This window comes from Miscanthus floridulus, chromosome 8, assembly GCF_019320115.1.
Source record: "Miscanthus floridulus cultivar M001 chromosome 8, ASM1932011v1, whole genome shotgun sequence".
Lineage (NCBI taxonomy): Eukaryota > Viridiplantae > Streptophyta > Magnoliopsida > Poales > Poaceae > Miscanthus > Miscanthus floridulus.
Window position 1 is genome coordinate 58439586 of NC_089587.1, and position 22437 is coordinate 58462022.

General features: G+C 50.1%; 2 protein-coding genes across 2 annotated transcripts; one reads left to right on the forward strand and one right to left on the reverse strand.

Annotated features, from left to right (window-relative positions):
- Positions 1–419: 419 nt before the first annotated feature.
- On the reverse strand, positions 420–7493 carry LOC136476461 (probable mixed-linked glucan synthase 6). Its single transcript, XM_066474307.1, has 3 exons — positions 6593–7493; positions 3709–4453; positions 420–2859 (listed from the first exon to the last, which is right to left on the reverse strand). Exons 1-3 carry the CDS (start codon positions 6937–6939, stop codon positions 1093–1095), a joined length of 2859 nt encoding a protein of 952 aa, XP_066330404.1. The 5' UTR covers positions 6940–7493; the 3' UTR covers positions 420–1092.
- A 9379-nt stretch (positions 7494–16872) lies between these two features.
- On the forward strand, positions 16873–18255 carry LOC136472204 (uncharacterized). The gene is made up of 2 exons (XM_066469939.1): positions 16873–17614; positions 17691–18255. Exons 1-2 carry the CDS (start codon positions 16873–16875, stop codon positions 18140–18142), a joined length of 1194 nt encoding a protein of 397 aa, XP_066326036.1. The 3' UTR covers positions 18143–18255.
- Positions 18256–22437: the final 4182 nt, after the last annotated feature.

Below are 22437 nucleotides of genomic sequence, written 5' to 3' on the forward strand. Positions count from 1 at the left end.
TAGTTCACCATTGACTAATCATAGCCATATAAAACAAAACATTAATTAGATCAGCAGAGTTGTGGAGTAGTAGTATCAATTACTAACAACATAGGTGGTGGTGGTAGTATACAACAGTACAGTACAGTACATACTAGCACTCTATTCGCTTCTCTTATAATCCGTCTTTTTCAGCTTATTTTTCAGCCGGAACAGTGCTTTTCTCTCGCAACAAATCAGCCGGAATAGTATATTATGACCTCGTTCGCTGGTCTGAATCTTGGCTGAAACTAGCTAAAAAACACTGTTCTGGCTGAATTATTGTGAAAGAAAACACTGTTCCGGCTGAAAAAACAAGTCGAACAAGCTAAATACGGGATAAGCCGAAGGAGCCATTTGGCTTATTTTTTCAGCGAAGCGACCGGGGCCAAGATCTGATGGATCACATAGTCCAGTCCAGGAGGACACAGCAGGGTGTGCACACAAGCATTTTTTTCCAAGAACAAGAATGAAATTAAATTTATTGTGTTTTTTCCGTATACTAAAAGAATACCACCCCAAAGCCGGGCCCTAGACCCCCTCTCACTCTCTCTGTATGTGACTCCTCTCCACTCCAGCATGTACAGTACAGACAAAGTAGACACTGACACCCCGGCCCCACCCGTAAGCCCCACCTACATTCCCCATTTCTCTCTTCTTATTATCTTATACAAGGTTGTGATTCCTTCCTCCTTCCTCTTCGGCGTAATGTAATGTATATATATAAGTAGGTACATAATTAATTACCACGGGTACGGTAATTCAAAAAACTAAATCAAATCAACACATCTTTCAATTTCTGGACAAAACTAAAAGAAAAAGAATAAAGGGAGGGGGGGGGGGGGGGGGGGCAAAAAGGAAAGAAGAAAAATCAAATTTTGGCGGGTACGTCGCTGGGTCGATCAAATGTGTGTGGGGGCTGCTGTGTAGTCTTCACTCTTCATCAACTAAGGATGGATGGATGAACGGGAACGTACTCTTCTCCTTCGCGGCCGGCTCACCATATCATCATCATCAGGGCAGGTATGTGCATGCATGACGATGCTGGGCGGCTGCTGCTGGCTGCTCGGTCCCTCAGGGCCAACCGTAGAGCTGGTACCTCTTGCCGTGGTGGGCGGCGCCGTGCTTTCCGATCGCGCCGCCGTGCTTGCCGCCGGGCCCGTGGATGTGGGGGATGTTGATGTACAGCACGGCGGTGATGACGAAGGTGAATGCCCACCAGACGAGCACCACCACGGGTGTCTTGCCGTGCTTCCCGAGGAGGCCCTTGGCGAACGGGTAGAGGTGGAAGAGCACCCAGAAGTTGAAGAAGACGCCGCCGGCCACCTTGAGCCAGTGCGTCCACTCGCCGTCCAGCACCTTGGCGAAGGCCACGGCGGATCCGATGATGTTGACGAGGATGATGATGATGGGGGTCACCATGAGCCAGGTCCAGCGCACCACGTAGAGGTCGGCGTAGGGGTCCTTCTTCTCGTCGCCCGCGGGCTGCTTGGAGGTCAGCTTGAAGGAGATGTCCCGCCGGAACACCACCTTCACCAGCACCTGGCACACGGCGGCCAGGTACGCGGAGCAGCTGGCCGTCATCCAGAACTGGCCGTTCCGGAACCACTCGAAGACGGTGACGCCCGCCCACTTGACCTCCAGGACGGCCAGGATCAGCAAAGTCCCCAGCACGATGGCCAGGTACACGTAGAACATGGTGGTGGGCCGCTGCACGATGAAGTGCCCCGTCACGAACGACAGCGCCGGCACCGTGGTGTAGAAGATGAGGAACAGCGCCGTGAACGGGTAGGTGGTGATGTTGATGTACGCCACGCGCTGCAGCGGGTGCAGGAACGTGCTCCCGAACAGCGGGTTGTTCCGGGAGAAGAAGATCTCCAGGGAGCCCGTGGACCAGCGGAGCACCTGGTACAGCCGCTCCGTCAGGTTGATCGGGGCGGTGCCGATGAAGGCGTGCGGGTAGATGGAGCAGTAGCGGGACCGCCACCCCTTGATGTGCATCCGGTACCCCGTCACCACGTCCTCCGTCACCGTGCCGTACACCCACCCGATGTCGCTGCCCCACCCGGTCTTCTTCTCGTACGCCGCCGTGCACACCGCCACGGCCTCGGTGATGGTCGCCTCGTCGGACACGATGGCGGCGGCCTCGTCCGCGTCCGCGAACGGCGACGGGTGGGACGCCCTCGGGATGGTGTCCACGAACGCGTCCGACTTGCCGTACGACTTCTTCGGTAAGGGCAGGAAGCCGTGCTTGCCTTTCGCCACGGCGGCCTTGGTGGTGAGCTCCAGCCCGGGCTTCTCGTACTTGGTCTTGGTGAACATGCCGCCCAGCGACGGGAAGCACGGCCCGCCCACGTTGATCCTCGGCGGGTCGAAGCCGTAGAGCGTGATGCGGCGGAACATGCACCCGGTGCCGACGTAGATGGGGCCCTGCATGCCGTCCAGCGCCCGAAGCGTGCCGTCGAAGAAGATGCGGTTGTGGTTGGCGTACAGGTCCGTGGGGTCCACGCCCTCGAACCGCTGCGGGAACTGCACGAACGCCACCGTGTCGCTGTCGCGGCCGAGCATGAAGCAGATGCCCGCGCGCAGCGCCTGCGAGTTGTTGATGTAGTGGTCGCAGTCCAGGTTGAGGATGAAGGGCGAGTTGGAGATCACGGCGGAGCATCGGGTCAGCGCGTTCATGGCGCCGGCCTTCTTCTCGTGGTTGAACCCCGGCCGCTTCTCACGGGAGACGTACACCAGCATGGGCAGCCGCACGTCCACCATGCTGAAGTCCAGCGGGTTGTCCGCGCTCGCCGGCGGGCCGAGCTGACGGCTGTGGCTGGGGTGGTTCAGAAGCACCTGCATTTTTTTCCATGGAGCGCCACCGTTAGTTACTGAGGGTAATTTTTTTTAACATTTGCAGTGCCTCCGCTCGGGTAATTACTGCTAATTACCGAGCGGGTTGGTTAACTTTGCGATGGTAAATGTCAATGTGTAATTACAGTAGTAATTAGTTACTCCTCTCCTACAGTACTTGGGTGAAAGTGAAAGCGAAATTGGCGGTCAATTAATAAAACTGTCAACCAAGTGGTGATTCCTTAAGTTAATTAATTTACTACAGGTGGGTAGAGCAGAGTAATTTATCCGGGGAATCAATGATTGAGGGCGACCGAAGAAAGGCAGCACACACAGCACCACAGCTGCACATCACAGCCCTAATCAGGAATCCACCAGTTGGCTAATTGAATTTGGATTTAAAGGCGATGCCGTGGTGGTGTCGGGGGGCGATAGGACCACCCCAACCACCTCCTCACGCTAGGGGTTCAATGGGGCTAGATGGATGGCTCTGTCTGTGTCTGCCCGCCCATCCCATGGTGGACGCATCATCCGCCGTGGCGTCGTCCATTCAATTCAATGGTGGTGGTGGTGGACACTGGTATTTGTACAGCTGCGGAATTAGTGTACGCGGCGGTGGTTGCCCTCTCGACCATCAGCCCCGTCCATTCCGTCAAACCCCTTGGAAAAACACCCTTCATCTACTAACCGATTTCGGCCACATGTGCCATATCACTGCAAGGATGTGATGCGTTCCCCACTCTCTAGCCAGCTAGACATGCATTCACATTCATGCAAAAAATCAATCTAGTAGTAGTATAATCTAGGGAAGTACTAGTAATAATTTAAAGAAGAAAGAAGAAGAAGACTCACATAGACGATGCCGGCGTGGTCTCCCTTGCGGTGGTTCTCGGAGGGCTCGACCCATGTGCCCTCCCACTGGTTACCGTCGGCCATCCAGGTGGCCCTGGGCTCGCCGTCCTTAAGCCCCCTAGCGGCGTTGTACGCGTCGGACCTCTGCTTGATATCATGCTCGAGCCCGTTGATGCGCGCCTTGAACTCGTCGTACTCCTTGCGGACGCGGCGGCGGTCGTTGACGAAGTCCTCCTGCGACCGGCCTATGTACGGGTGCGACTTGAGCTCGAAGTAGCTCTCGGGCCCGCGGGGCTCGATGCCGTGCTTCCGGCAGAAGGGCACCCAGACGGTGGCGAACTTGGCGGCCTCCGCCATGGCCTCGTAGGTCAGCAGCATCCCGGAGTCGTCGGAGAGGTAGCACGTGTTGCGCTCCACGGGGTAGTCGGCGGCCAGGATGGACAGGATGGAGTTGGCCGTGCTCAGGATGGGTTCCTTGAACGGGTCCGCCGTGGTCACGAAGATGTCCAGCCCGGGGAGGCGGGACGTCCCGTCGGCGCGGTCGAACCGCTGCCGGAGCACCGCGAGGTCCGGGACGCGGTTGATCGGGTTCAGCTTGGGGAGCTGGTCGAGAAGCCAGGAGAAGCCGAACCAGAACTCGCCCGCGATCGAGGTCACCCACAGCCACAGTGCATCCGGGTTGCGGTGCGAGATACGCCAGATCACGAACAGCGTGAACGCGATCAGACGGACGAAGATCAGCACCCTGCGGCAGAACACGGATTCACCAACACGCATCGTTATTATTAGTTAAAATTCAATCCCAAATTTTAAATTTAATAATTTTCATAATCATGGTGGTGATTAACAGCAATAACAGTGATGATAAATACTAAAAAACAAAGCGTGAGTGGTGATTGAGTGCATGCACGATGTTGGGTCGTGCAATAATTGGGGAGGGAACATGCATCATGTTGGCGGCCTCTCACAGCCTGAGGCGAGCATATGCGTGTGCGTGCTGCCGTCCAGTCCAGTATCCACTGTCCAGGGGCGTCCGTCCAGCCGCGGCGCGGCACACGCACGGCCGTGGCGAAAAGCCGGAGGAGGAGGAGGAGGAGGAATCCACCCGACCAATCATGTGAGCGCGAGGGGAACGGAACCGCTGGCGTGGTGCGGGTGGCAGTCAATGCCCGTGAGCTGGCACGACGCCACGCCACCGACAAGCGGGGCACCCGCCCGTCCGCGTCCAGTCCACGGGGCCCGCGGCGTGAAAGCGCCAGCGCCTGCCAGCCAGGCAAGGCCGCCGCTCGGGGGGACCCCACGCCCCCGAGAGGCAGAGCGGCGTAGATTTGCAAGGAATAACGGTCTTCTTTTCCCCCCTCCACCTTCTATTTTTCCTTCTGGAAACAACAGATTTCTTTTGTTTCCACTTGGGGGTCCTTCACCTAGGGCTAATTTATTGTAATAAAAAAACATTGTTTCATGACTAAAAAAATAGGACTGATTCTGACTTATAAGCTCAACCCGACGAGAGCCTATCCTTCCCTGGAATAATTCCGGGCCAAGCTCCCCTCCCACCACTCCTGTGTGTATGCTCCGGTAGTAGCCGAATCCCATGTGAGGGTCGCGCGCGGTGCTGCTGTACAGCGTGGACTCGGGAAAGCAAATCCTATACTACCAAGTATACGTACTGTACGCTACAGCCAAGTACGTACTGCTATGGTCTGAGCTGTAAATGGGCCGAAATCTAATCCCCTCCATCTCGAGCTGTCGTCACCATGCCGAGGCTAATGTGGAGCTACCACTACCTCTTCCTCCCCCATCTTTTTCTCTTCCTCTATCTAAAGCGTGTGCTTTTGGAGATGTGCTAGTCTTTTTCCTTGGATGGATGCCCCAAGCTCATGCATCAAAGCTAGGATTAGATGCAACCCCAAAAAGACAGTTGAGCCCTCTAGAAAAATCCAACACCCCAAGGAGAGGCGACAACTGGAACACCCCCAACACCACCACCAGTCCCCCTTTCTGTTTTTCTTTTCACCCTCCTTTTCATTTTTCCACAAACATCCTTCTTTCCTCCGGTCCAAAACTAGGTCATACCACTTTCACCTTAACCCCCCACGGCCCAAAAGAACAACGGGAAAAAAACACATTAGTGGACAGACACACAGCACAAGGAGCTTTGCAGTTATTACGCGGACTTTCTCGCTAATCATCAATGGCCTTTACCGGAATTTGGAGGCTTTCAATGATGGCTTGCTTGGAGTCACATGCAAGCCACGCATCCTAGGCTGCTACGCAGGCAATCTGAAGAAAGCATTCATTCATGGATTTCACCAGAACGGCCGCCCACCGCCCACCTCGGATTCCCACTGTGGGTAATTAGCACAGACCCACCCAGCCATCAACACCGACGGTGGTGGCTTCACCTTCACCGACTCCGGGGCAGGTAGAAAAAAATTTATGAGCCGCCAGGGGCAGAGGCCGGCCCCACCTGGCAGTGGCAGTCCCTCCCCAACGTTCCCGTCCAGCTGGCCCGGCCCACAGTGCAGTGGCGGTGACGCCAGTGCCGACAGCCCAACGGGAGACGCGGTATCCCAGGTCGGGGCTTCGGGGGGGTCCCCTGCCTAACGGTAACGTGCACTTGTCTTCTGATGTCTAGGGTCTGAGCCCAGATTGATTGATGAGATTGAAATTTATCTGCCTGGTTTTGTTTTGTTTAGTTGTTAATCCACTGCTGCAATCTCCTAGCTAGAGTGCTTGGAGTGGGAGACTGGGCGCTTGACAGCGTTGTTGGGAGTAGATGCTACGGCGGCGAGGCCGGTCAATGCAGACGTGTGTGCCGGCGAGGTGAATTCAGAGAGAGACACAGGAGAAGCGGAGAAAGGCAGGAGGATTGCATATATACCTGTAGGGGTGGAGGAGGATGCCCTTGATCTTCTCGGTGCGGAAGACGGGGCGGTCCTCGAGCGCGACGCCGGGGTCGGCGCCGTCGCCGGAGAGGTCGTCGCTGAGGTCGACGGCGATCCAGCTCTCGTCGTTGACGGCGCCGATCTGGCCCTCGGTGGCGGCGACCGCCACGCGGTCCATGTCGGCGGAGGAGGCGGCGGACGCCACCGCGGCGGCGCCGGCGCACGCGCACACGGGGAACCCGCACACGCACCCGTGCTTCGCCTTAGCGTTGTTGGCGCCGTTCGCCTGCTGTCCTGTCGCCGCCTCGCCGTTGCGCCGGCCGTCTCCGCCGCCGGGCGCCATAATGCCGGGCGCGCCCTCCCCTTCCGCTTTGTCGGACACGGTGGTGGCTCTTCTCTCTCGAGGCAAGAGAGAAGAGGCCGAGCGGGGGATTGGAGGACGGAGACCAGGAATGCGAAGCTGCCTCCTCTGCTCTGCTCTTCTGGGTTGTATGAGAAGGATGGAGAGAGGCAGAGGAGGAGAGGGAGAAGAGAAGGTGGCGCGGGGCGAGGGGTGGTGGTGTGGGAGGGAGATGAGATGCCGAGTAAAGTACGTGGGGGGGGAGGGACGGGATATATAGAAATTATGGGCCGGAATTCACTAGCCGAGTGTCGGTCGGGTGGGTTTGCAACGCAGGCAGGGGAGGCTAGCTGAGCTTCCTCTGTATTTTTGTACACGTCCCTCTCTCTTTTCTTCACACTCTGTAGCTGTAGGTATCTACTCACTCAGCTGCTCTGTCAATGTGCGCGTCGTCTGTCCCTATGCGCGTGTGAGTGAGAGCGAGCGAGCTGGATATGCGTGAGTGGTGGTGAGTTTTGGAAGGCAAGCACCCCCCCTCCCTCCACGATTTATATGGGTAATCAGCAGGCCGCCGACTCTCTGTGTGTGATGAAGGAAGAAGAAGGTGAGCTGTGCGCGTATATGTAGGTGGCAGGCAGGCATTTGCAAGCTGCGCTATGAACAGGCGCCATGAGAGGCCCATATGGGGGCACCTACCTACCAGGCTGCTTCCGCTAATATTCCGTGTTAACCCCCATGTGATCCCCCTGGCTTCATGCACTAGCTAGCAGCTGCAGGACTATACCCTCCTCCGCCTGATTATTAATTTGCGGCGCTCTAATTAATAAAAAGTTTATTTATTTATTTATTTATTCATCGCTCGCCCCGGGCACTGCCAGATATGGTGCGGATTTCTCCTCCCATTGGCATTGCGCCACATGATTAACCTAGGCACTCACAAATCGGCGGGGAATAGAATAAAGCGACGGTAATGATTAGTTTGTTTTTGCTACTATGCTCCTGTATTTTTTACGCGCTGAGTCCTGAGGGTGGACATCAAGGAGGAAGAAGCAGGATAGCTAGCTAACGTCCCCTGATTGGAAGATTCCTTGCGTTTGCCTTTCCATTTCCCTTCCATCAATGGAACATGAGGGACGCTGGGACGGGAGCAGCGCAGGTACTACGTCCTGTCCGTCCCTCCGTCGTGCTGGACTCGCAGTGCTACATGCGTGTACATGGCGATGGCGTTGGCAGCAGCAGCTGAGCGCAGGGCAATGGCAGCAGGCTCCCGTCATGAGCTGGGTAGGGTACCTTTCCAAGCCAAGCCTTAAGGTTCCGGGAAGGAAGCCGGGTTATTGATTGCAGGGCACACGGTGCCGCGGTGGATCCGATCGGGGGCTGCAGCGGGTTGATTCCACGGAAAGTTCCGTGGCGTCTTCATTCATGCATCCACCTCCCAATCCCTCACCCTGCCTTGCAATCTGCAACCGCGTGCATGGGCATGTATGCCTCTGTAGATTCCATGGCATGGCCCTTGGGGCCCGGCGCCGGAGTGATCGAGCGAGTTTACTCAGGTCACAGCGCAGGCAGGGCCGCAGGGCCAGAGGGTGTTTTGTTCCCTTGCAACCAATTGGGTTCACGGGGAAACCACCACGTTCCGCCCGCGCCCGCGACATGGTCCCCGGGGCGTGCAGGCGACGTCCTGCTCCGCGCCTAGTAACGTGCACCTCTCTGCCCCAGGTCAAAAACCTCGCCGGCACCGGGACCGGGACCAGGACTACCGGCCGGCGTCGCGCGCGCGTGCGCGCGCGTTTCTACATACACATATAGGTTGTCAAATGGAATTCGTCATTCGTGTGAGCTGTGTACGTGCAAAACCTGGAATTCCGGCCTCCCTCCGACGTCACCTTCACGCGCAACTTATCAGCCGGCTTATCAGGTAATCTACAGTTTTATTCTATCACAACAAAACAGTTTCAGCCAAATAAGAGAGATAATTTCCAACAAAATAAGCTGATTAAACGTTCAGTCAAAAATCGTACGGTATTAAACCATACAACGCTTAACGTTAACAACCATAGAATTTATTTGATTTATTAAATATTATATGGACCAAGTCCCTAATATATGCAACAGGAGGCATGCGGTATACGATGCATAGAGTACAATGTACAGCTGACGAGTGCTGCTTTTAATTTGGGGCGGGCGCGCCTGTACTTACTTAACACACATACGCTTGTGCGTGAAAATCGTCGTGTATGTGTGGTGCCGTCGCCTAGTAGTGCATTACGCCGTGGCGTTGATGGCGCCCCCTGAACTAACGGGGGTGAGGGCGAGGCTAGCGTCCACGCGACCACTCACACACTAACCCCGGCCGGGCCTGTGACCTGTGTCGCTGCGCGCATGGCCGCGCCGTCGCCCCACTAGATAGATCCACCACGCACCAGCAGCAGCGTATCGAGCCAGAGGGCAGTGGCACTACTTGGTACGACGGGGACGCGCGCGTCCATCGACTGGCCGGACCTCCATCGACCTGCCCATCTCTGTGCCGTCGTCCGCCCGTCGATCCGTCACGGTGAAAATCGATGCGCCCATCGTCGTCTCGATTCACAGCCTCTCACCGACGACGCCTATACATGCACACAGTTAACCATGTGAGCGAGAGCGTCAGAGATCATATAGTCATTCACTAAAAATCTCGATCCACCAGTGCAGTACGCGTACGTAAACGTACCTAGTACGGTGATTAAATCCCCGGCCCCAGTGGCTCCAACGGTTTCCGGTGATGGAGTACACACATCCCCACGCACGGAGATCCAACTGCAAACGCCGGCACGTTAACCCGTCCCCCCACCCGGCAACGCCATTAGTGCCACCACCACCTCCGCTCGGATCGTGTACCCGCGCAATGCAAGGCTCCTCCGCGACCGCGAGGTTGCTGTACTAGCATTTAACAGCACGCCGTCCGTACGTGCGCGCGGCACGGCGACGGTGTGATGTCGTCATCCATCGGTGGCGCCGGCCGGCACTCAGGATCGATCCGATGCTGCCCGACCCGTCTGCGTCCATGCTGGGCTAGCTCTGTACCGACCCACAGTTACTGCGCCCTGCTTCCATTGCCTGATGAGTGACGACCACTCGACTCCCTGCATAGGTGCCATGCCCTTGTCTGCATAGGCTGCCCCCCAACAAAGGGCCCAGGAAGGATCGGCAGTAATTGATGGTCCTATTCAACCTACGTAAACAGAGGAAAATCACTCGTTAGTACTTAGGTCACCCCAACCAAGAAAAGCTGCAAAGAAATGACACCGTTTTAGCTGTTCATTTCAACTAATTTTACCCATAAGTAAGCAACTTATAAATTGTACCACATATACCATTGCAAGGTACACCTATTGCTTTATTTTCCTTAAAACTAGGAACAGGTTCCCAAAACCATGCTCAAAATAGGTCTGATCCTATCCGTTGCCAACCTACTGTCATGTACGGAGTCGGACCTTAACTTAGTGCAATGCACAACTGTGAGGAACGGTTTCTTTAGAAACAAATATTTGGTAAGATCGCCTAGTTAATTGGACTAAGATTTTCTTTGGGACGCAAAGTTACCTAACTTAACGCTATGCAAAACCACATTTGAACAGTTCCTTTCAAGCTTAATATATCTAGAGGCAATAGGTAAATGACCAATGTCTTAACATAATCTAGAACTATGATCAAGGTGACAGTTACTTCCTCCAATAAAATATGTCTTTTTTGGTCATTTTGTGGTCTTCAAAGTGCAAAATTTCTATTGAATTTTAAATATAGCTATAGTGTGTAATGAATGTATGGGATTATGGAAACGTTATTTTTTGAGACAAATCTACACGTGCAATTTTTATATTTTCAAATTAAATAAGCTATAATAGTCAAATTTTCATAAGTTTGACCATATCTTAATCAAAATGTCATATATTAATGATCAAAGGGAGTACTTTTTTTCTTTCAATATAACCCTTTGTTATAATCCAAATCTATCCACTCACAAGGATAACCGACACATTGTCGTCTATATACAACAATGCAACCTTCTATCTGTTGACTTAAAGCAAATGAAAACCGTTATCGGGTGGTTCCTTTGAAGACTAATATTTGGTAACTTGGTCTATCAACCGCCACATATGAAAACTGACCCATATATATAGTTCCCTTTTGTATAAAATGCAAAAGTTACACTAACTTAACGAAAGGCACAACCTCGTGCGAGTGGTTGTTTTCAAGTATGGCCGGTGATTCGACGTATTGATGTGTGTGGTTGCCTGGTTGGTAAACGAGCGCGGCTACTATTTGTTTTGTGCAAATGTTCGTCTTGTTGCTGAATCACATTATTGACATGCCTCAACAAAATGGGAGACTACTATATTTTTGTCTCGGTAAACCGCGCACAAACGTGTAAGTCTATGTTGTTTTTAACGTGACTCAAAATAGCGTCTGAGCGGTTACTTTCAATAGTTGTTGGTTAATTCACTCTATCCGTTAGCAACCTATTGTCGTGTATGGAATCCAACCTTAACTTAGTGCAACGCACAACCGTGAGGAGCAGTTTCTTTCGAGACAAATGTTTGGTAAGATCGCCTAGTTAATTGGTCTCAAATTTTCTTTGGGATGCAAAGTTACCTAACTTAATGCTATGCAAAACCACATTTGAATAGTTCCTTTCAAGCTTAATGTATCTATATGCAATAGGTAAATGAGCAACTCGTATCTGTGCAATGCAAGTATTTGTTGTGTAAACATAATCTAGAACTATGGTCAAGGTGGCAGTTACTCCCTCCGATAAAAAAAGACATGTCATTTTTGGTTTTTTGTGGTCTTCAAAGTATGCAAAAATTTTGATTGGAATTTTAAATATATAGCTATAGTGTGTAATGAGTGTATGGGATTATGGAAACGTTATTTTTGAGACAAATCTACACGTGCAGTTTTTATGTTTCCAGATTAAATAAGCTATAATAGTCAAAAATTCAAAAGTTTGACCATATCTTAATCAAAATGTCATATATTTAAGATCAGAGGGATTACTTTTCTTTCAGTTGTAAGGTCCTAATGGCTAGAGGGGGGGTGAATAGCCTAATAAAATTTCTACAACAACACTTAACAAAGTGGTTAGACAATTATAAGGCGAAGCGAGTGTTGCGCTAGCCTACTTAAAATGCAAGCCACCTACCACAATTCTAGTTTAGATAGTGTCTATTCACACAATAGCAAAGACACTATCCTATGTTAGTGTGCTCTCAAAGACTAACTAAAGAGCCACACCAACCAAGCAAGCAAGCAAGCTCTCACAACTAGCTACACTAAAGAGCTTGTCAACTAGTTTGCGGTAAAGTAAAGAGAGTGATTAGGATAGTTATACCGCCGTGTAGAGGAGTGAACCAATCAATCACAAGGATGAATAACAATGGAGACCAATCACCTCGGAATCAAAGGATGAACACAATGATTTTTACCGAGGTTCACTTGCTTGCCGGCAAGCTACTCCTCGTTGTGGCGATTCACTCACTTGGAGGTTCACGCGCTAATTGGCTTCACACGCCAAACCCTCAAAAGGGTGCCGCACAACCAACACAAGATGAGGATCACACAAGCCACGAGCAATTCACTAAAGTACCTTTTGGCTCTCCGTCGGGGACAAGGTCAAGAACCCCTCACAATCACCACGATCGGAGCCGAAGACAATCACCACCTCCGCTCGACGATCCTTGCTGCTCCAAGCCGTCTAGGTGGCAGCAACCACCAAGAGTAACAAGCGAAATCCGCAGCGAAACACGATCACTAAGTGCCTCTAGATGCAATCACTCAAGCAATGCACTTGGATCACTCCCAATCTCACTATGATGATGAATCAATGATGTAGATGAGTGGGAGTCCTTTAGCTAGGCTCACAAGGTTGCTATGTCAATGAAAATGTGCAAGAGTTGTCCCTTGAGCCGGCCATGGGGCTATAAATAGAGCCCCAATCAAATAGAGCCGTTATACCCCTTCACTGGGCAAAACGTGCTCTGACCGGACGCTCCGGTCATACTGACCGGACGCTGGCCCTCAGCGTCCGGTCGCCCGATGGACGCCACGTGTCATCGCCTTCAAACGCTGTTCGTCAGATTCCAACGGCTATGACGCTGACCGGACGCAGCAGCTTCAACTGATCGGACGCTGAACCCCCAACGTCCGAACCTTTCCAGTAAGGTACCGACCTCGACCGGACGCGTCCGGTTAAAACTGACCGGACGCTGGAACCTCAGCGTCCGGTCGAGTACAGTAAGGGTCGAAACCTGGTTTTCCTCGACCGGACGCGTCCGGTCCACCTCGACCGGACACAGCCAGCGTCCGGTGGTAAACCCTAGCCACTGTACCGACAGTCAACGCGACCAGACGCAGGCAGTCAGCGTCCGATGCTTCTGGATCCAGCGTCCGGTCACTGGACCGACGCTGGCATCAGCTCTGTTCTCACTTCTATCTTCTCCACCCTTGCTCCAATGTGCCAACCACCAAGAATTTGCATCCGGCGCAATAGAAAATAGGCATTTCATTTTCCCGAAAGCGCCGAATTCCGCCGAGCAAGCTCGGCGGGAGGGAGAGAGGGACCCAAACCCATCTCAACCCTGCAAACACCTTGTGCACATGTGATAGCATATTTTCACAAATATTATCAAGGGTGTTAGCACTCCACTAGATCCTAAATGCATATGCAATGAGTTAGAACATCTAGTGACACTTTGATAACCGTATTCCGATACGAGTTTCACCCCTCTTAATAGTACGGCTATCAAACCTAAATGTGATCACACTCTCTAAGTGTCTTGATCACCAAAACAAAATAGCTCCAATGGTTTATACCTTTGCCTTGAGCTTTTTGTTTTTCTCTTTCTTCATTTCAAGTTTAATCCCTTGATCATCGCCATGCCATCACCATTGTCATGCTATGATCTTCATTAGCTTCTCTGCTTGAAGTGTGCTACCTATGTCATGATCACTTGATAAACTAGGTTAGCACTTAGGGTTTCATCAATTCACCAAAACCAAACTAGAGCTTTCATCAGTATAACTCTTTGTTATAGTCCAAATCTATCCACTCACAAGGATAACCAACACATGGCCTTCTATATAGTACAACAATGCAACCTTGTATATGTTGGCTTAAAGCGAATCAAAACTATTATCGAGCGGTTCCTTTGAAGACTAATATTTGGTAACTTGGTCAATCAACCACCACATATGAAACTAGCCCATATATTTAGTTCTCATTATATAAAATGCAAAAGTTACACTGACTTAACAAAACGCAGAACCTCGTGCGAGTGGCACAACCTACGCTCCGTGTAAGGGCCAGTTTAGTTCACAAATTTTTTTGGCCAAAAGCAAAAAATTTGGCGTTTTGGCATTTGGGAACTAAACAGGCCCAAAAAATTTCAGGCCAAAAAATTTTGCGAATTTGGCCTGCTATGGCCTTGGCCTGCGTGCCCAACCCTATCCCTCCGTCCCGTAGCCGACGTTGAAACCTATCCATTCAGCTTGCTCGCCCAACCCTATCCGCGTCTCTCTCGCCGTCTCCATCGCAACGCCGCCGCTCTCGTCCTCGCCATCCCAGCGCCGCCACACTCGCTCCATTCCACCGCCGGCATTCAGATCCACCGCCTCCACCTGTAGATCTACCCCGCCGTCGTCCGGATCGACAAGTTCCTTTGCGCGGATTCGATGGCAGGACATGGCGACGACTTCAATGGCGAGCCCGCCGCATACGGGGACGCCGACGCCGGCTTTACCCTGGATTTCTTGGGTAATGTCGGAGCGAGCCTCGTCTACAACGACGCTCCGGGTTCTAGCACGTTACACGCCGCCGTCAGGTCCAGTAGCCACCAGAACCCCAACGAGCAGATGGGCCGGCTTGACCTAAACGGCGGCTTCGCCGGCGTTTACCAGTAGTACGCGGACCACATTCAAGGAGCCCAGAATGTCTTGCCTCCCATTCGCGTTCCGAGGGGCGGCGTGTCTCGGAGCCTCAGTTTCTGGCCGCCTAGCCACGCCGGAGTAGGTGGACCTGCAGAAGGTGCTGCCTTCGACGGTCCGTCCACATCCGTCGGAGGTGGCTTCGTCTCTCCTCTGCCGCGTCCAGGAAGTGGTTCAATCCGTCGGCGGGAAGGCCGCCCGCGTGCACGGGGGCCAGGGCCAGCCATCCACGGTGACAATTTCGACGGCTCCTACGCTGTCCCTAACCCGGCAAGCACCTTCTCTAATGCTTGTCTATTGTTCAACTATGATGATGTATATTGATGTGTTACAAGCTCAGTTAGATCATATGTATTGTTCAAGTATGATGATGTATGTTGATGTGTTACAAGCTCAGTTAGATGCATGTGTATTGTTCAAGTACGTTGATGTATGTTCATCTGTTAGAAGCTTAGTTTATGAATTGTTCATGTATGCTGATGTGTTAGAAGCTCAGTTTTTTAATTGTTCTTGTATGCTTGTTAGTGTTAGCTGCATGTGCATTGTTCAAGTATGTTCATGTATGTTGATCTGTTAGAAGCTCAGTTTATGAATTGTTCTTGTATGCTTGTTAGTGTTAGCTGCATGTCTATTGTTAAAGCTTGTCAGTGTTTATTGTTCAATATTGTTGTCCCTCTTCACCGTTTAGGTTCAGAAGCATAAAGCAAATTGGTTACCAGACAACATAGAGAAGTTCTGTGACTCCTACCTTGCCGAGATACATGCTGGGAACTGTCCAGGAGGATAGATGAACAAATTTGGGTGGAAGAACGTCGCTCGGAGGTACTATTTAGCATCAGGCTTGATGCATGACAGAGAACAGCTTCAAGGCAAGCTGAGGATACTTAGGAAAATATGGACATTGTGTGACAAAGCACAAAACCACACTGGCTTAGGTATAGATGCAGATGGAAAGATTCATGCTTCTAACCAATGGTGGAATGACAATGCTCAGGTAATTTGTTCTATAGGTTGCTCTGTTATTAACAAATGTTAATTCCCTAATTGCTTGACAACTACATCGGTCTATATTGTACAGGGTGACAATGATTTGCTGAAGATTAGAAGGGATGGTGTGCCTGCATACTTGGACCAGCTGCATGGCATGTTCAAAGGAAACACAGTTGATGGGACAACCTCCTTTGTTCCTGCTGCAAGAGAGACCATTGACTTGAATGATGATGATTCTGATGAAGAAGCAGGACAAGAGCAGGAGGATGAACTGACCCCTATGAGTGTTGGAAACAAGAGGACCAGCAGCACAAGCACAACTGCATCCAGCCCCAGCAAGAGGTCAAAGAGCCCAGCAGTGAGGGCAATGACCATCCAAATGACCACACACAATGACTTAAGCAGAGAGAGGCTACAGTTCTTCAAGGAGAGAGAGAGCAGAAGGGAGGAAGTGCTGCAGAGATTAGTTAAGGACAAGTCTTGGAAGATAACAGAATGCACCAGGATAGCTCTACAAGAGCTGGGCATCAGTACTACAACGAAGACTTTGTTTTCTGGGTTGCACAAGCTAGTGCAATCAGAAACTAAAATGGACTTCTTCCTTGCCCAGGACACTAAGGAAGGGAAGATGCACGTCATCGAGCTGAATATCCCACAGACTAGCCCGGTGGACAACTAGAAAACTTAGCCTTATTTGCATGTAGGGCATTTGGTGCAGGGCGTATGAACTTGTTGTGTCCTGTTGTGTTGTGTCAGTTAAATTTAAACTTGTTATGCAGTATGATGGGTTTATTTGCTGTTTTCCTATATTAACTTGTGGAATGGATATATGTGCTGTTTTGAAACTTGATCATGTGGGATGACAGGGAGTGATGCATGGGATTCATGGGCTGTTTGATCAAATGACTGACTTGCTCTTGTCTCTGTCCATGATAGGTTGGTGGTGATGATCAAGATGCAAGAAGACAACAGTGGCTGCAGATGATATTGGATGATGATGATGATGAGTTGATGGAAGAGCTAATGAATGATGACGAGGATGATGAGTTCCTCCATGGTATGTACCAGTTTGTTGTGCACATTGACAAGTATATGAATAGGGCTCAGTATAGGACTCCAAGAGTTAGTGGTTTCGAGTGGGTGCATGATAAGCTTGACAACATTAAGTCTTGTTACAACATGTTTAGAATGACCCCAACAATAATCCATAGCCTTCATAACTTGTTAGTGGACAAATATGGGCTCAAGTCTACCACTAAGTCCACATCTGTTGAGGCTTTAGGGATGTTTCTTTGGATGGTAGGAGCACCACAGTCTGTTAGGCAAGCAGAGGATAGGTTTGAGAGGTCATTGGGCACTGTTTCAACTATGTTTACCAAAGTTTTGAGGTGTCTGGTCAGGCTTGCTGCAGACATTATTAAGCCAGTAGATCCACAGTTCAGAACAATGCATCCTAGACTAAGAAGTACTAGATGTTATCCCTACTTCAAGAACTGCATAGGGGCTATAGATGGGACTCATATCCCTTGTGTCGTGCCAAACCATTTGTTTATTCAGCACTTGTGCCGCAAGAGCATCACTACACAAAATGTAATGGCCTGTTGTGACTTCGACATGAGGTTTACATTTGTTAATGCTGGCTGGCCTAGATCTGTTCATGACATGAGAGTGTTCAATGATTCAACAACAACATACTCCGTAGTCTTTCCACATCCACCAAATGGTACGTAGGTACACATGAGTGCAATTGTTCCTTGTTGGTTATGTACCTGTTGCTCATAATTTGTTTGTTGCTGTAGGCAAATACTATCTAGTGGACTCCGGGTATCCTAACCGGCTGGGTTATCTTGCTCCATATAAGGGAACCAAGTACCATCTCCAGGAGTTCCGCGACGGGCCCGAGCCACAACGTAAAGAAGAGCTCTTCAATTACACACACTCTTCTCTTAGGAATGTTATTGAGAGGTCATTCGGGGTACTGAAAATGAAGTGGCGGATCTTGCAAAAGATCCCTCCTTATCCACCTGAGAAGCAAGCCCAAATCATTTGTGCATGTATGGCTCTTCATAATTTTGTGAGGACTAGTGGCTTAGCAGATAAGCATTTCGGTAGGTGTGACCGAAATGAGAACTTTGTGCCGAGACAAGCTTATGAAAATCAACCTGAACCCGAGGTAGTGGAGGATGAGGAGTGGTCATGCATGAATGCCATCCGTGATTCGCTTGCTAATGCTCTGATGGATCGTAATTGACAGTTTTGTGTGGTTCAGTACATGTTTCTATAGTACAGTGTGTTACGGCTTCTGTGAATGCTTGAGCACAGTCTGTGATGTAATAGGGATGAATAATTATTGTGAATGTTGGATGAGAAAAGTCTGTTCATTATATGTGTTTGAATAATTGTTGAATGAGAAAATTTTGTTCAATAATCTGCATACAACCAGTTTGTAACTGCATGAAAGTACAATGCGTACAGTTTGCATGGAGTCTGCACCAGGAGTTTGCATGGAACACAATTAATGCAACCGAAATCTACTGTTCAATGCTGATATCGATGCAAAATTCTTGGCAACTAAACAGCAAAATGCAAAAACTTTTGGTGTCAGCATTTTGGTGTGCTGTTACCCCATTTTGGCTTTCATGTATTTGGCAAATTTTTTGGGAAACTAAACTGGCCCTAACAGAAAAGAGGTAACGAGCAACGTATATGACGTGGACGTGTGGTGGAGAATCTTCTCGTTTGGATCGTTCGCTGGATTGGAAACCAGGGAACGACCGCGAGAATGGAATTGGGTACTGAAACACATGCCGGGAACGTTCATGTAAGATAAGAGTAGCCGTGTAAGGATCCGGGACGCGATGATCGGAATGAACCGTGGTCGATCGTACAGGCCGTCGAGCGGTGGCGGCACTGGCATTACGGTGGCAGTGGCACCGCGACCTGTTGCCGTGTCGGTGGAGCCTGGGGCTCTAGGCGCCGGGGGGTGTTCTCGGCCACTTCCTCGCCGGCCGGGGCGACACCAACCAAAGCCTGAAAGAAATGATTACGGGCGCGGGGAATAATAAACAAAAAAAACGTGCGTTTCTGCGGCGGGCGACGTCCGGTCCAGTGTCCAGTTGGTGCAAGAAGGCAAGCGAGGGATGCGGGCTGGCACGCCGTACTTGGGGAGCGCGTCCCGCGTCCCGCGTCCGTCCTCCTGCCTTGCCTAGGAGTATTGCCTTTGCCTGGGGTCCTGCGGTCCTGGCTCCGGCCTACTGTACCTCCCCTCCGACTCCGAGTCCCGACAGAAAGCGGAAGTTACCGCGTCCGCGGCCAGCGAGCCACGCCCACGCCGCCAAACCAATGGCACGGAGACGGAGGAGGACGCGGCTTCCAGTTGCTGCGCGGCTGTGCTGTGCCCTGCTGGCTCGTAACGTGCCTGCGTGGTAGAGGACTTGCGGCGCACAGCAATGCCAGGTCGGACCGGCGCGTAACGTGCCTGGCGTATCAGTATTAATCATATATATATTTGCCATATGCATGCCAGGCTGATGGAGAGGAGTATGTTGCTGACGATGGCTAGTTATACGCTGATGAGTATGATGGCAGACGCGGAGGCGGATGGAGTGAATGTCTACCGCCAATTCAGCTGCATGCATGCATGCCTCCAATCCGAAGATCCGCCAACTTGCGCGTCGTCGTCAACGACTGAACGAACGAACGAACCCACAGCCTCCTTGCGATCAATGGATCCAACGACCGCGAGCGCATGCATCATGTGCGGATGTGCCGCTGCTCGCTCCTCTGATGCATATGCACACCCGTCAACGCGCGCGCACTAGGTGGACTGGACTGCATGCCTCGGTTAACATGAGTGCAGAAAACAACTGTACTCATCTGTACGGTACTCCCTCAAAGAATGCAATTACGGAAAGTTTGATCAAGTTTATAGTAAATATTATTAATATTTATGTCTCTAAATAAATTTATTATGAAAATATATTCTATGTCTAATCTAATGATGTTAATTTTGTATGAATATTAGTACATTTTTATATAATTTTGATTAAAATTTAAATTATTTGACTTTTCGAAAAGCAAGAATTATAATTTTTTTGGAAGGAGGGAGTACTGCCTACCAGGCTACCACTACCGTGCATGCGCGTCAAATTTTGTACGGATGAGATTTTTTTATTATTTATTTTATTAAAAGAGTAAGACAGGGCTGAGTGCGTTGGCAACTGCGAAAACTGAAGGACTTTTGGCTCCATCTCTGGGAGTGGCTTTTGGTGAAGGATTACATTAAGTGGCCGGTGATCTTCCTTACTACCGACGACACTGTACATATGTTTGTCATTTGGCGTGGCTGCATGTGATTGATGACTTTATTCCGCCGAACAGTACATATTCCGTCTGAGAATAAAAAAGAATATATTGCAGGAGATAAGAGTATTTCTTGACGAGCAATCTGTCAGCTTATTCCTCTCTGCTTCCTGCGCCCACAAGGAAACGTATCCCATGTTTTAAAGTCGTAGAAATATAAAATATAGTATATAGTACTTCCTTAATCCTTATGAAAGTAATTACAAGAAATGTAAAATAAAAAGATCTCTGACACACAGGGCCCGGGAATCTTTATCCAGCTTGCCGTGATGACAAACCGAGGCAAGCCATTTCAGATTTTCAGGCAGAGGAAGGCTGCAGGCTGCAGGAGAGATGGCGCCATCACGGCCGGGCCCGGGGTCCGGCCGGGGACGTGACGACGTGTGCTGGCTCCCTGGAACAAGGCCCGGCCTCCCGCTCGCTCGCTACTCCCGCGGCCGTCGGCGTCTCCATCGCCGCACATACAGCGCAGCAGCTCCCACGTACCAACCGCCGAACCGGACGCGGCCGTTTTCTCCCGGTGCCGCGCCACCGCCAGCCATGTGTGTAGTAAGTACGTGCCGCGCGCGCGCGCCTTCACCGACGGCGGCCCTTCCCCCGCGCGCGCGCGTACGTCCAGTAGTGTCCGATTGATCAGCGACGAGAGCGTGTCACGTTTTGGTCACGCACGCGTCAAAACCGGGGGGAAATTAACAGCTGCGCATATATACAAATTACAATTTGCTCCACGTCAAGCAATGCCACCGTCGTCGCTCGCGACAGAGGGCGACGCGCGCGGTAGGTGACTTATCAGCCATCAATGCCGACATTGATGGGTACGTAGTACAGTATGTACATATACACGCATATTTTTTTTTAAATATTATATGTGTATACACACATGGAGTGGGGTATTTTTTTTTCTAAATTATATCGACTTTATTTTTTGTCATGATCTTTTCATGTTATATTTAATTAGCTACGCACAGTATAATCTGTCTCCATGGTAAACAAGTTACTGTCAGCGAGATATACTATATATTATACTTGAAGAACGCCCGCGTGTTGCTGCGGGAATTACTAGTGAAATTATAATACTTATATTTACTAATATGATTGGATATATATCATAATACATGTTAGTGGATGATTTTTAGCATTCTGATGTGGACAACCAAATATATGTTAGTAAATGATGTGGTTTGCTAATGTGAATAGCTTGAACGAAGATATACTGGCATGTGTTAGTTGGATGTGTTAGTGGATCCTGATATGGACACTTTGTATGGCGAGATAGTTAAATATGCTAGTGGGATGTTCCTGTGGATGCTGACGTGGACTCTTTGCATGATAAAATAAATTGCTAAGAGGGTTTATCTTTATAAGAGATAGAGATATAGATATAGGTGAGCTATATATAGCGCCCCGTTCACATTCAGAAACAGAGTTATAAATAGCTTAGGTTACTAGTACTACATCACACCTTATCACGTGCTCCGGAAGGCGGCAGAGAATTTAATCCAGCTTGTTCATGCATTACACTTGACCAGTACATGATGCATGGTGTCACGAAATGTAGAAAACAAACCCGAGTGTATGACGTACGTACAAATGATTAGGCGTGGAATCAAAAGCTTATGCGTGATTAATAAAGGGTCAAACCGTGGATGATTACATACATAAGCATCGTCACACCACACCATCATTCATGGCCATGATTAGCAATAGGCTAAAAGAAGCACCCCCCAAAAAAACCTAAATGGACAAAAAAAGAAATAAGGGCCATGATTAGCAACAGACTAGGTAGCCGGAGATGGGAATATATATGAGATGCCCCCTGCCCTGCCGCCGTGCCCCCACCGACAGTTTGGGTGGACCGTATTGGAGGCCAAAAGAATGAATAAGGGGGTGTTTGGATACTTTTGGAATGACATAACCTTTGTCTCTATTTTTTTCTGTAAAACTTTTGCCATTCAAATTTTTGGCATTTGGTATTTAGATACATGGCAAAACTTTAGCCATGCAGGCATACAGCATGTGCTCCCAAGACGTTTTTTGCCTAGTTTTGGGCCTCTTAGGTACCAAATGTCAAAAGCTTTGCAGCCCACGTTTTACAGTTTTTGCCTATGGTGTTTAGATCTATTTTACTAAAAGATAAAATAAAAGAGCAAAAGTTTTGGCTAGAATGAGGAACTAAACAGGCCC